We start from the raw sequence: 15,563 nt of genomic DNA, 5'->3' as shown, positions 1-15,563 counted from the left end.
TTCATCATCCAAAAAACAAAACAAAACAAAACAAATTGTATTTTTTCTTTAAATCTCACACATGTCATTTCTGTAGAAATATGAAACCAAAATAAATGCTTCAAGTACACCACTTGCAGAAACTTACAAAAGCCCCTGTTTTCAAAGTCTTTCTGAATTGTCAGTAATGTAAGTCAGTAATGTTATTGCTTGTAGGGCAATCATCAAAAATGACATCAGCTATTTTCAAAGCACGAAACATACATCTCACAATTCAACAATGTGAGAAGTGACGGCTCTATTTTGTTGGACTTTACAGTATATATTTACTTGTTTAACACACAAATATGTTAGGAAGCAGGCTCCATGTTCTCCATGGATTTTTCTGCCACAATGAAAAAACATGTTTGACGTGTGTTAGAAGATACTTTGAATTAAGGTTAAAATGCACACACAGTTTCAGTTGGAACAGACTTCGTCAATGTGACACCTTGCTCAGCAGAGAGGGGGTTGAATAAGGCTGCGCTTTCTCGTAGTCTTTTGTTGAGAACTTGCTTTGATGTAATTGTAAGGAGAACCATGTGGAGACGATCACCTGGAGTGAAGAGGAACCCAGACGACGTCCTGCTGATTGAGCCAAGTGATAACAAGAAGAGGTCAAGCTGAAAAGACAATAAAGACAGTGGAATCATGAAGGCGGGACCCTGGGAGAAGCTGGACCTGGGAGCGAGGAGGACTGAGAGCAGGACTGAGGACCGAGAGAACAGATATGGCTGGAGACGAGAAGATGGAGGAGCTGGAGAGGAGACAGACTGAGGACTGTCGTGAAACCATTTCATCTGTTGTTGTAGTTTCATGGCTGAACAAATGTGATGTTGAATGTTGATCTGCTGTTGCCTATCTCTCCCAATATTAAGAATGATAGAAGGAAATGAAGGCTTAAGTCAAGTCAGCTTAAGCTTAGGTTTAGGTTGAATAAACAGAGAGAAGATGACCAGTTGATTTAAATAAAGAGTTCAAACCTATCAGGTTGTTTTTCACTGTGATCAAATATTAGTTCATTCATGAAGAGTAATCCTCTTAATTCAGTGTTATTTCTGTTTGAATTACATTTCAAAATGTTTGACTTGTCATTTAAGCTTCACAGCAGTGTGTTAAAGTGTTTTCACAACTTCACAAGAACAAAGTAACACCACAGGTGACTGCTGTGGTCTGCGATTTCTCTGACCAAAAACACTGATGACTCATTTAACAGGATGGCTGATGTTCACACCGAGAAAAAAAACAAACAAAAAAAACAAAAACGCAGACAGCTGCCATTGTTGCCTTGTAGTTGGTTGAAGTTCAGGTGGTTATAAACACATAAAAAACAATTTATCACACATCTGAAACATACAAGTCACAGACTATCTGTTCAGATACCCCCTTTTACCTGAAACTTGCTACCTGTGGATGACGTCTAGAAGAAGTGATTAAAAAAAATACACACATATATATATATATATATATATATATATATATATATATACAGTGTATATATATATATATATATATATATATATATATATATATATATATATATATATAGTGTGTATATATATATATATATATATATATATATATATATATATATATATATATATATATATATATATATATATATATATATATATATATATAATACATTCACTGTTTATCTCCAGTTGTGGTTAATTCATGTACATGATCAGTATTTGACTCGCACACATTGCAGTGAACAAAACAATACTTAACAACAGTTTGCATGAATTCTAATGCTTCATTATGCTATTAATATATATTTCAGTTACTTTAGCAAATTTAGAAGGGCAGTGCTCTGGTACTGATCCCAGCTGACGATGGATGGAGGCAGTTTCACCAGTCACACCTGCTCGTATGGAAACGAGCAATCTGAGGGAACATGCAAACTCCACACAGAAAACTAGACTCAAACGAGATACTAAGTGAGTCACTACAATGTGCAAACAATGCTCAAGCATGAACACAAAACAAAGTCTATTTATGCTTTAAGGATTTCATCATGATTTCACATCCTGAAGGCAAAATAGAGATTTAGAACTTTTGATATGTAGTGAGTCGCTACCGACCACCTCAGCTGCACAGTTCACGATCACCATCCAACAGCTTTAATCTGTCAGCTTCCTTTCATCACACAACTGCAACATAAGGGCGCCCTCTGGTGGCAGGAACCTTAAACAGCCAGACAACACTGTCACTTCTTACAAGTATCTCCAAACTCACACTCTTCACACACAGTGAAGACCAGGCCATGATAAGACAGGTCCAGCCCGAGGACAGAGGAAGGGAGCTGTCTGCCTCGGTTCAGTGTCTTTCACTTATACTGCACACTGTCACAAATCCTCTATTTGTGCAAGAAGCACAAACAAGAATATATGTGAATATTACAAATGAAATGCATGCTGGGCCTAAACCATCAGGAAGTAACCAAATATGATCAGAATTAGTAGTTGATGGTGAGGGGCTTGATCAGGGAGTCACAGTGAGAATATTATTCATCTCAGAATTAATATTTTCTGATGCTGGAACTTGATTGATCTGCTGCTGTGCACTCATGAGTGGTGAGATGGACTTACACTGATGATCACAGTACTTGTATGTTTACTTTAGGAAAATTGTTTATTCATGTGTTCTATACAGTACAGGAAACCATAGCAGGCTTCCAAAAGAGAGTGGCAGGATTATAAGAGACAGTGAGAGGTTTAGGCTATAAGAAAAATTATTTATATAAACACAATACCTCATTCTCATATTTATTCCATCTAATTCCATATGCATTAAGACCTACTAAGATGCACCAATTCTAATTCATTTTAATAAAGGCATTTTCTTGGTGTTTTACTTGTTTTAACTCAAGTGAGATGAAAAACCTTTTCTTTGGACTGTACATTTTGCAGTGGCAATAAAGTTTAATCCAGTATCATCTGAGACAAAATACAAAATAAGGAGTATTTTGATCATTTTATTTTACCTCAGTCTACAAAAGCAGTTTTTCCAAAAACGTGCTGGCAATTAATGTTCATTAAGAGTTTGACTGATACGTGCTAGTAAAAAGAAATAAGGTAAACACAGTTGCATGAAACTTCATGCAACTTTTTTGTTAATAAGCAGCATCTTCTGGCAAATCTTAATTTGACTCAATCTAAATGATATCTGCAGGTGCACAGGGTTTATGATCAATACTGACCTGATTGATTTTACGTGGACATTTTTGATCTGATGAGCTTTAGTTGTTTCTAAGTTAAATAAATAAACAAACAAACAAATAAATAAATAGTGCACTGAAATAAATTAATAAACAGTGAAACTATCTAACCAACAAAGACTATACTTAACTAACCTGAATAAAATATGTCTTGAGCACTAAGATCAGGCGCGGAGCCAGAGTCCCGTTGAAGAGGGGCGGGGACTTGTAGAGAACTCTTATATTTATTATTTCGCTTGTTAACAATTCACTTGGCGGATCTGATCTGGATCTGTACTGTATTTGGCCGCTGCCATAAAGGGACTGAATGAACAGCTTTAGCCTCAAAAATGAAAATAAAATCTCACACTGTGAACCATCAAAATATGAAAAGAAGACTCAATTTGCTTCCTAAACTGCCATACAACACGCAAAAACACAGTAAATCCAACAACCGACACTGCTCAGTAACAGCCTGTAATAGCACAGCTGATAAATTAGTAGCGTTAATAATGGGAATCGGAGACAGAAGGGCAAAATGGAGAATATGGATCGCTATTAGTAGAGGAGCAGTTTGCGCTATTTCAGCACCACGGACAGCGCCGCACATTAACCAGCGACCTGCCACCGACGGGACAGTCCAGCACCATGGTCAGCGCCATGGACTTCACCAATAATTCGCTCAAATCTGGGTCAGATAAAGGTGACAAAGTAAAGCACCCAACGGGGTGGGAAACACAGGACAGAAGATCAATGACATCCAGCGATGATGGATGGACAACAAACAAGGGTAAAAACACCATGTGTGGCCTGTCGATCATGCAATAACCAAGCAGACACGGCGGACCGCAACACAGCCCGCTATGAAAACAACGCTATTTAAGACATTCAACGCCAGACAGTTAGCATCTATGACAAGCTTATCGTAAGTCGTCGTGAAAATTGAATATGGAACGACTTACTGATGATGTTTTCGTCCAGCGATTGGGGAGTTTGAGTCTAATCCAGCAAAAAAAATCCACTGCAGCCAACACGAAATGACCAACTCCAACCGTTTGAACATGCCAGTCTCCATTTCCGAGCTATATACAGAGCTGTTATCATTATTATTGTATAGATGTTTTGTGATAGAAGTTTCCAGGGTCACACACACGTTTTATGTATAGATTCCAGACTACTACAACTTCCAGATCTGGAAGAATTCAAACCCACAGTGTACACAAGGAAGAGTCGATGCACAGAAACTTTTCACTCAGAGAGGGGAACTGCAGGGGAAAACTGAGCTTCAAAACCAGGAGTGTACAAACTACTATGAAGAGAATGTGCAACTTGGTCAGTGGAGTGAAGGTTTGTAAGGAACATTCAGCTCCCTTTAAAGAAAAAAAAAAAAAAGACCCGCTAATTAGGAGTTTAATGGGAGTTCCTCTGCTGTGACAGCTAGAAATAAGGAATATTAAACCAGGAGAATTATGTCCTTTAATGTCGAATAACCCCACGGAGATTAAAATTAGTTCAGAAAATGGTGGAAGTTCTCCTTTAAAATGCTGTGGAGATTCCAAAACTGTTTAATTTATATAGATATCAGTACGAGGAATAAAAGCTGACATTCTGAACTTCTGTCTAATATTCATCTCACAATCTTAAACCTAAATGTCTTCAGTTGAGCAACAAAAACAAAAGTATGGGAACATCAAGGCCAATTTATTTGAGGGACTGTTTATTCCATTCATTGTAAAAAAAACAAAAACAAAAAAACAGATCAAACCATACAGAACAAAATCAAAATTTTCTGTGTCAATCGTCTCCTCTGCCCCTTTATCTCAATCAATAAATAAATCAAATTTTATTAACAGAGTCTTTACGAAAACCCAAAGAAACCCAAAGTGCTTTATAACAAAACCATGAAACAAGACAGTACATAAAACATAAAAAAGGTGGGTCTTCAACTTCATTTCAAAAAGGCCAAGATCAGTGGTGGCACAAATTGGGGTGGGGGGTGGGGGTGGGGGGATTGTTTCTCAGCCTGAAGGCAGCGACAGCAAAGAAACGATCACCCCACTGTCTCTTGACCTAGGAATTGTAAGACAAGTTGATGTGGAGAACACAGAGCCCTGCCATGCTGATGGATAGTTAACATCTCAGATAGAGGAAGGCTGTTTAGTACATTAAAAAAGAATTAACAGTAGTTTAAAATCAATTATCATATAATCATATTATTCAAACATTGAAAACAGGCTGCAAGACACAAAAAAACAATGCATTTCACCAGTGTAGCAGGCTGCAGGGTTTTCCGAAGTGCCTGGGGGCTCCTGAAAATGGACGGATGATGTTTCCCTTTGAGTCACGATTTTGTCTCTTTGTAAGAATTGACGTGGTGCAACAATGAGCTACCACAAGAAAATCTAATCCCACGTTCCGAAAGAAAACAGCTTTTCAGCTGTGTGAATTTTAACATGGCGCATCAAATAACTCTTGCGGCAGAAACGTTTCCCACACGTTTCACAAGAATATGGCTTCTCACCTGTGTGAGTTCTCAAGTGGTAGAAAAAAACACTTCGTTGACTGAAACTTTTGCCACATGCTTCACAAGAATACGGCTTCTCACCTGTGTGAGTTCTCACATGGACCAACAAATTACTCTTTCGACTGAAATGTTCCCCACATATTTCACAAGAATACGGCTTCTCGCCAGTGTGAGTTCTCATGTGGGCCAACAAATTACTCGGTCGACAGAAACGTTTGCCACATGTTTCACAAGGGTACGGCTTCTCACCTGAGTGAGTTCTCACATGGCGCAACAGATGACTGTGTTGACTGAAACTCTTCCCACATGTTATACAAGAATACGGCTTTTCACCTGTGTGAGTCTTCAAATGGTCCAAAAAATGACTCCGCATGGTGAAACTTTTCCCACATGTTTGACAAGAATACAGTTTCTCAGCTGAGTGAATTTTCATGTGGATCAGCAAAGTACTCTGGAGAATGAAATGTTTACCACATGTTTGACAAGAATATGGCTTGTCACTTGTCACTTGTGTGAGTTCCCATATGGACCAACAACTTTGACCTGGTTCTTCTTGTTCCTCTCTGATATGTGGAGGTTCTGGTTTCACGTGGTCTTCTTCACACTGTAGAAGTCCTGGTTCTTCTTGCTCCTCTTTGATTTGTGGAGGTGCTGGCTCCTCATACTCCTCTTTAAACTGTAGACATTGTGATTCTTCTTGTTCCTCTTTGATCTGTGGAGGTTCTGGTTCTCCTTGCTCTAGATCATAGCTTGATTCCTGTTTAAAGACCTGATCTTTTCTCCAGTCATGATCCTGTTGAAGTTCTGGAGAGACAAAATCATACAAGATAAAGGTTGGTGACATTTCTTCCACAGTCCCAGCTTTAAAACAAACACTGGAACTCAAATGGTCACATTGCTAATGTTCATATTTCAGAAATAGCATTAAATCAGGTGCCAGCAGGCTCCAGCAGGTTCAATGAAACAGACGGACACAAGAACAGTGTTGTTTTCTTCTTTTTTGGTTGACATTGTTTTTCATTTTAATGGAGCTTTGACATATGAATTGATGTACTTTTAGCTTCATAATAAAGGCATTTGAACATATTACTATTATTATAACACTCTGTTCACCGTTTACCATGACACCTGATACAGGGTGATGAGGCTCAGTTTCCCCACAAGGCTATATGGTTGACTAGGCTGACTAGGATTTTAAGTTCTTGGGGAGTTCTTGGGGATAGTGTCATGAACACCAACAGGTATGTGAGGAGGCTGCTTGCTGACTTCAGTTCGGCAAAGTTCACAAACACACACACTTGTGTAAGTATATGTATGCATGCATATATATTAATCATATATTTGTACATATGAATATGCCCGTGCATAGGATGGAGGCCCTCCACGAGTCAGATTCATGTGTTCATTCAGACTTTCCCATACCTGTTCTGTGTAACTTGATTTGAGGTTTCAGGGTGATTTCCAGCAGTCTGTTCTGACGGGCAATATCCTTCTTGTACTGGACAATAGTTTGCTCAAACACGGCGAAGATTTCCACAGCAGCAGCAGTTAGTCTGTGGGTGGTCAAGTCTCTCACAGAGTCCAGGGAATCGTCATTTTCACCATCAGTAACAGTCACCTCAATGATATCCTCCTCCTGTTTAATGTGTGGAGCTTCATGTTCCTCCTGCTCCTGAATGGAGCTCGTCTTGTGCTTACCGATGTGTTGCTGTGGACTCTCTGGAGGGAAACAAGACAAACTGGTCGTATTTCAGTTCATCACATGAAGTAAAGTGTATTCTTTTTGAACAAACCACACCTGCAACAAACAATAGTATTACCAGAGAGGGTACGGTTATCACTGATGAAACCAGACTGTGAACTTTCTTCTTTCTCCACAGAGGAGCCATGAGGATCCAGGTCGTGTGTCTGCTGCTGGTGCTGCTGGCTGCTTCTGTTCTCTCCAAGGATGAGAACCTCCGTCCTACATACGACAAGTTCAAAAACCAGCATATCAATAAGCAAATGAATACCAGTGATTGTGACGACGTTATGAGAAAGAGAGAAATCTTTGTCAGGAAAAACAAGAGAAACGCATGTAAGCCTGTCAACACCTTCATCCTGGCCGATGAAAGCAAGGTGAAATCAGTCTGTGAGAAAGGCACACGACAAGGGAAGTTCGTCAAAAGCAAGGCAGTCTTCAACCTGATTGCTTGTAAGTTGACAAATAAGAAAACCAAGTACCCTAAATGCAAATATGAGGGTACAAAACTTTCCAAGAAGAAGATTCTAATTAAGTGTATAAACAACTATCCGGTGCACTATGAGAGAGACCTCAGATACTGTGAAGCCTGACTGAACACCTGGTTTGTACACCTGTCTCAATAAATCACCTCCTGCATTTAATGTGGTCGTTTCTTGCACTTTGTTGGCTTTTTTTCAGTGAATCGGGGAAAACAGGTATAAAGACATTTGGATGTCATTGTACACCTTCTGAGATCACTCTGCTCCAATGTGAATTAATCTACATGATAAATTGTCACCTTATTTCTGTCATCAGCAAACAAAATAAACCGTAGTATTTTTTTCAAAGCAATTTATGTAGAAAACACATAAACAAAAGCAGTGATTCAAGTACACCACTTGAAGAAACTTACAAGCTTCTTTTGAAGTCTTGATGTTGGTAATGTAACTTATCTCATATCTCAAAGCACTAAAGATATATCTCATAATTTAAAAATGAGAGAAGTGACAGTTTGACTTTATTTAGAGTTTATTTGATGAGTGGAGTAACTGTAACTATACAGGGAACATGCATTTCATATAAATCAGCAGAAGGTTGGATGTGTACGCCAGACGTCGGCTTTCAAAAGCTCAATTTCAGAAACTTGTATTAAAGACTTTGAGCATAACTTTGCAAAACTGCATCCAGAGCTGCACTGATCCTGCAGGCAGAAACGTTTTTGACCACATCAGTCTGTGGAGACACACTGTGGTGAAGACGGTTGATGTCAGCTTATTTTCACTAGAAAATTCAAATTAATTCACAGGTTTGGTAAAAAGAACATTAAATGGGCACATTATTAGATTGTTCATGTCCAAAAGATTGAAATTTGCTCTACTTCAGGGTCATTATGCTCTTATTACGACATTTTCCTTGAAAAAGCTCACTTTACTCAGCTTCTGACACAGTTAAAGTTCTGCTTTCTGAAGAAAAACAAGGAAACTCTGTGCTGGTCCTACGATGGTGATGAACTGGTGACTGAACCCTCAGGAGGATGAATGCACAAGAAAGGATGCATGGATGGAAAATGGATGGTATTGGAGGCTCTTTGTCTGTTCTCACTGACATATTTATGACAGTGAAATTACAGTTTCATGAATTCCTGGTGAGAATGGTGATGTGATTATTTCTGAGTGGTTATTTTTAGTCCCACATCAGTCGTTAAAATAGACGTTTACACTGAAGAAAAGGTTTTGTTTTTACTAAAGAAGTTACTTTTAAAATCAAGTTTTGGAATCATGTAAAATATTCCAAATGGTTTTGTTCATAGGCAGTTTGATGTGGATTTAGTATAGTGACCCCTGTTTCCTGTCAAACAGGGAAACCGGGTTGCTGTTGGTGAATAAAATGCAGCAGGAGGTGAGACGCGGGTCTGCAGGCAGTGGGAAAGGCGTCTAAAAAGGCGAGAGTTAGCGGGTCGCAGACACGGGTAGACCCGCTAGTTGCAGTGGGAAAGGGGTATTGACCGCGTCCCTTGTGGTGTCTTGTGGGGGGTGCTCCGGGAATACGGAGTCCGTGGTCCCTTGTTAAGGGCCGTCCGGTCTCTCTATGACCGGAGTAGGAGTCTGGTCCGCATTGCCGGCAGTAAGTCGGACCTGTTCCCGGTGCATGTTGGACTCTGGCAGGGCTGCCCTTTGTCACCGGTTCTGTTCATCATTTTTATGGACAGAATTTCTAGGTGCAGCCAGGGGCCGGAGGGGGTCCGGTTTAGGGAACACAGGATTTCATCTCTGCTTTTTGCAGATGATGTTGTCCTGTTGGCTTCATCGAACCCGGACCTACAGCATGCACTGGGGCATTTCGCAGACGAGTGTGAAGCGACAGGAATGAGGATCAGTACTTCCAAATCCGAGGCCATGGTCCTCAACCGGAACAAGGTGGCCTGCCCCCTCCAGGTCAGTGGAGAGACTCTGGCCCAGGTGGAGGAGTTTAAGTATCTTGGGGTCTTGTTCACAGTGGGGGACGGATGGAGCGTGAGATTGACAGGCGGATCGGTGCAGCGTCTGCAGTGATGCAGTCGTTGTATCGGTCCGTTGTGGTGAAGAGGGAGCTGAGCCGAAAGGCGAAGTTCTCGATTTACCGGTCAATCTACGTTCCCACCCTCACCTATGGTCATGAGCTTTGGGTCATGACTGAAAGGACAAGATCCCGGATACAAGCGGCCGAAATGAGCTTCCTTCGTAGGGTGGCTGGGCGCTCCCTTCGAGATAGGGTGAGGAGCTCAGTCACCAGGGAGGAGCTCGGAGTAGAGCCGCTTCTCCTCCACATCGAGAGGAAACAGCTGAGGAGGCTCGGGCATCTGCTTAGGATGCCTCCTGGACGCCTCCCTGGGGAGGTTTTTCGGGCATGTCCCACTGGGAGGAGACCCCGGGGAAGACCCAGGACACGCTGGAGAGACTATGTCTCTCGGCTGGCCTGGGAACGCCTTGGGATCCTCCCGGAAAAGCTGGAGGAAGTGTCTGGGGACGGGGAAGTCTGGGCTTCTCTGCTGAGACTGCTGCCCCTGCGACCCGGCCCCGGATAAGCGGTGGAAGATGGATGGATGGATGGAACTGAATGTAAACATATTTCCTCTTGTAGTTTCAAAGAAACTTCGGGAAATTACTAATTTTTTTACTCTTTCAATGTATCTTGAAAGATGAGCAGAGTCAAAGCTGTCAGAATACACACTTAAAGGTGCTGTAGGCAGGATTCCGCATTTAAGCAAGATGGCGATTTGACCCATGTAAGATGGCGATTTGAAACCCAGCACAGCCAATCCTTTCCTGTTTTCTCTGACATCACGCCCTTACGCAAGTTAAGCCCCTCCCACAAGAACGTGTGACGAATGCCCCTCGACCAATCACGATTAGAGCCTCAGGGGCTCTTCTGATTGGTCAATGATACCTGGAGCTGTCGAGATTCCTTTTCAGCTCAGAACAGAGACAGATGGAAACGCTGCGCCCTCGCGGTAGTGCAATTATGCTACACTCCTAAAGGATTATCAATGGATACTCTGACATTTAATCCAAAGAAAACAGAAAAATTAGCATTGACTAGCAAAATCCTGCCTACAGCACCTTTAATGTGGCTACAGAGTGGAGAAACCCACTGATTAGGAAAGTGGTCATATTGTTATGACAGGTTGGAGTCAACTTCATGAAAATACTGCAACACTGTCCACATGGGAACAGGGGAAAACACAACTTTTCTGAAACGCTGCTACTGCATGTGAACACCACGGCGTGACAGATAGTTTTTCTGCACAGGTATAGGTTGATGGACAACTAACAACAAAAACAATTTTTTTCTTTTTCATAAGATACTTTTTAGCTGAGATCTGAGTTTAGGATTACAAACCATTCAAAATTTAAGATTGATTGATTTATTTTTTATAGAAAAAAGAAATTACCAATGATTTTTTTTTTTTGGGGGGGTGGGGGTTGTGTACAAAGAAAAACACGTATTTTATCTGCCCATTTGACAAATTAGAAATTGAAGCAAATCACAACAACGTTCATGTTCATAATGGAATAGAAGCATGGAGGCCAGGGGTTTGTTTGTGTTATTTATTTGTGAGAATACTTAATAACTGTGTCACATATGGTGGAACTGCAGTGATCCGAAGATGTGGATCCATTTTAAAGAAATGTGAAAAATTAAAAATGTCATCCATGAAAGTAAATAAAAACGGGAAAGGGTGAGCTCAATGAGAAGCTGAGGCTTACAGCTCGAGGAGATCAGGACCTCAGATTCACTCTCGCACACTCTGAACATAAAGACGAATACACTCAACACCAAGGGGAGCAGAGCACATCACACAGGAAGGAGACCACCACAGAGGAAGAGCAGCGCTGCCACTGCTGCTCTCAGCTTCTGAAAAAGAGCAGAAGCTACTATAAAGGGGCTTTTTTCACATCAGTCACACAAATCAAAAGCAGAAACCACAACAAAGCAAGTCAAGAAATAAATACAAAGACAGGTAAACTGACATAAACCCACAGTGACCAAACTACTTCCAGAAAGACGCAAAAAGTCACCTCTTTGTAATAAGAGCAAAAATTAACTAAATACGGAAAGGAAATAGACAAAAGAGAATCACCTTACAAACCAAGTTAGAAAAAGAAAAGGGGTTGTATGATGAATTAACAAAATGAACACTTCTCATACAGTTATTCTATTAAAATAGTAGTAAAGTGAACAATTTGATTTCTGTTTCTTTCGGGCTGCAGATGAACATGTCCCGTCACAGCGAGTGTTTGGCAGCTGGAGAAGAACCAGACGCTGGTGGGAACACGTCGCTGGAAGAACAGGTTAAGAGGAAGCCGTATCCATTAAACTCAGGATGAGTCTGCAGAGCAGCAGCGTTCCTGAGCTCGGATGAGTGAAGCAGCGGCTTCCTGGGTAGCAATAAAACAGATCCTGGCGTACAAAAAGGAAAGTTCTATTACCAACACAAAAGATTGATCCTTCGATGTCGGCTCTTCCTATCATTGTGAAGCAGAATTCACCAAGCGTTGGATTGTTCACCCACTAATAGAGAACGTGAGCTGGGATTAGACCGTCGTGAGACAGGTTAGATTCACCCGACTGATGATGTGTTGTTGCAATATATTCTACATGTCAATCACACAATAAAGCCCACAGTGAAGGAGAGGGGTTGTAATATCCTTCATCACTGTCAGCCTCCAAGAAGAGGACAAACATTTAAATGCCTTAAAAAAAAATTCTAAATAAATAAAAACAAAAGATGTATTGGCCAGAGCAATTCACTTGTTAAAAAGTGTGCAGCATGGACCCTCAGGTTTGCAGACAGCTTGATGTAGGTTGTGGTCAACTGTGGTTAGACGGTCTAACTCTGTGCTGATGCTACGATGGTGGTGAACTGGTGACTGAACCCTCAGGAGGATGAATGCATTACAAACGATGCATGGATGGAAAATGGATGGTATTGGAGGCTCTTTGTCTGTTCTCACTGACATATTTATGACAGTGAAATTACAGTTTCATGAATTCCTGGTGAGAATGGTGATGTGATTATTTCTGGCAGCACAACAATATTTCTGGTCCGAGTCAAGTTGGGAGCTCGCCTGCGTGGTCTGTTCATGTCCTGCATGTGTCAGACTGCAGGTCTGCTTTCTTCCAAGCCAGCGAGTTAAAGCTGGATAAACAGGGAGAATTTGGACAGTTTGACTTAAATTAAGATGAGAGTTCTAACCTATCAGGTTGTTTTCTACTGTGATCAAATATTACTTCATTCATGAACAATAATCCTCTTAACTCAGTGTAATTTCCTTCCAAATTATGTTTAAAAATATTTGACCTGTGTTTTTAGCTTCACAGCAGTGTGTTAAAGTGTATTCACAAATTCACGAGGACAAAGTCACACCAAAGGTGACTGCTGTGGTCTGCTGCTCCTCTGACCAGAAACACTGATGACTCATTTAACAGGATGTTTAATGTTCAAACTGAAAAAAAAAACACAGACTCTGTCGTCGTTGCCTTGTGGTTGGTTGAAGTTCAGGTGGTTACAAAGACATAAAAATCAAATTTTCACACGATTGAAACATGCAAGTCCCAGACTATCTGTTCAGATACCCCCTTTTACCTGAAACCTGCTGCATGTGGATGATGTGGGGAAGAACTTATATCAAAAGCAGTTCTTCTACGTTTACTTAATGGTGAAATTAATGTGTCATCACAGTTGTGCTGAATTATATGGCTCACTAAGGCTCAAACAGGGGCAATGCAGAGAACAGTGATTTATAGGGCAGCTAATTTGTGGAGCAATCTACCTTCTGCTGTAAGAAATGAGAACAACATAAAAAGGTCTAAAATCATGGTGGCTAAAATTTTTAAAACGTAATTTAATTGTTGGTACACTTTTTGTGTTGTTTGATGCTTTAATCGTTTTACTGTCTTTTTCATTATACTTTAATTATGTATATGCATTCTCTTACCTATTTATCTGTATTCTACTGACTAATGTTTTTATGTATTGCTTTTTATGATTGCTTACTCTATCTTAAGTAGGCATGGACCCCAGGAAGATTAGATGTCACCCTGGTGGCAACTAATGGGGATCCATTCACATATAAATAAATGAATAAATAAATAAATAAATAAATAAATAAATAAATCCAAGTACGTGCTCAGTATCTAACTTGCACACATTGCATTGAAACAAAATAGTGCTTAAAATAGTTTGCATGAATTAGAATACTTCACTCAATGCAATCTGAGGGAACATGCAATCTCAACACACAAAGTTAAACTGAGTGGGTCAGAACATCTACTCGTTGTCAAGCATGAACACAAAACAAAGACAACTGTTTAAGGTGTAAGTTAGTATTTCATCATGATTTGATATCCTGAAGGGAAAATAGAGATTTAGGACTTTTTATACAAAGTGATTCGCTGCTGTCTCACCTCAGCTGCACAGTTCACTCTCACCATCCAACAGCTTTGACCTGGTCAGCTCTCTTTCATGAAACAACTTCGAATAAGGCGCCCTCTGGTGGCAGCAACCTTAAACAGTCAGACAACAACTTCAAGTGGAATTTTTTTTTTGTCTCAGTCCACAATAAATCTGTTTTTCTGCTGCCTTTGTACATATCCTGCTGATGTATTTTCAACGAATTGAACTGCAATGAATGAAGAAAGGTGGTGAGAAGAGGACTTGTTTTCATAATTACTGAACAAAAAACACATCAATGAAATGCATATTCCAAACACTTCTGTAAAGATCTCACTGTTCTTTCCATGTGCCCTCTGACTTAGAAACAGATGCTGAACAATGACGAGACATCAGAGTCTTGAACACAGGAAGTCTGAGGTGAGAACATCATGACGAAGCTCACAACCTGAGGTTTAGTTTTCAACAGGCGATGCATGAAGGTAACGTTATGTGGTGCTTCAGAAAGACAATGTCGTTTGCACAGACACAATTAACAATTGAAGTGATTTACATCAACATGTAAAATTAAAAGAAGTCATCATAAATATAATACAACAGTGTAACACGGTGCAGCATAAAGGAGTCATCACAATAATTAAAAGTAGTTTCTGCGTGTTTGTTTCTGACTCTGAACAGAAAGCAGGTTGGATCCAGATGAGATGAGGATGTTTCAAAACGTGTGAAGATTAGACATGAAATGCATGCTGGGCCTAAACAATAATGTTCTCAGTATCAGTATTTTCTGATGTTTGATCTGCTGTGGTCAGTGGTGAGATAAGGAGCTTCACATTCTCACAAGTGAGAAAACATGGAAAATGTTACATGTCAGACAGTGAAGTTATATATTAGCTGTCTCAGTTTTGGAGCAGCTTGAAGACTGTCAGCAGTCTGCATGTTTTCTGTCTGTTTGCACAGGATTTTCTGTGGTGCTGGAGTTTCTTCCCACAGTCCTTCGGGTTATTGAGTGAATCCAAATATGGTTGTAAACGTGAATGTGTGTCAGAAGCAAAGAAACAAAGGATTTAAATGAGGGAGGTCTAATAAGAGAAAGCACAAACTGCCTTTTTTAAGTTGTTCAGTCATTTTCTGAGTGATTATTTTTAGTCCCACATCAGTCGTT

At 40.3% G+C, this 15,563-nt stretch overlaps 2 protein-coding genes across 2 annotated transcripts; one reads left to right on the top strand and one right to left on the bottom strand.

Moving 5' to 3' along the window:
* Positions 1-5,428: 5,428 nt before the first annotated feature.
* On the bottom strand, positions 5,429-6,258 carry LOC115396666 (gastrula zinc finger protein XlCGF49.1-like; the record flags this gene model as incomplete). Its single annotated transcript, XM_030102645.1, has 1 exon — positions 5,429-6,258. A coding segment is annotated over one exon (636 nt), but the record flags the coding sequence as incomplete, so codon positions are not given.
* A 1,373-nt stretch (positions 6,259-7,631) lies between these two features.
* Positions 7,632-8,078, top strand: LOC115396656 (ribonuclease-like 3). Its single transcript, XM_030102635.1, has one exon. It carries the CDS (start codon positions 7,632-7,634, stop codon positions 8,076-8,078), a length of 447 nt encoding a protein of 148 aa, XP_029958495.1.
* Positions 8,079-15,563: the final 7,485 nt, after the last annotated feature.

Source organism: Salarias fasciatus, chromosome 2, assembly GCF_902148845.1.
Source record: "Salarias fasciatus chromosome 2, fSalaFa1.1, whole genome shotgun sequence".
NCBI classification, from domain to species: Eukaryota; Metazoa; Chordata; class Actinopteri; order Blenniiformes; family Blenniidae; genus Salarias; species Salarias fasciatus.
Note: the sequence above shows the minus strand (reverse complement) of the source record. Positions and strands in the feature narration are given on the sequence as shown.

Coding starts and splice junctions, on each gene's coding strand:
- LOC115396656 (XM_030102635.1), top strand. CDS start 7,632: ATGAGGATCCAGGTCGTGTGTCTGCTGCTGGTGCTGCTGGCTGCTTCT.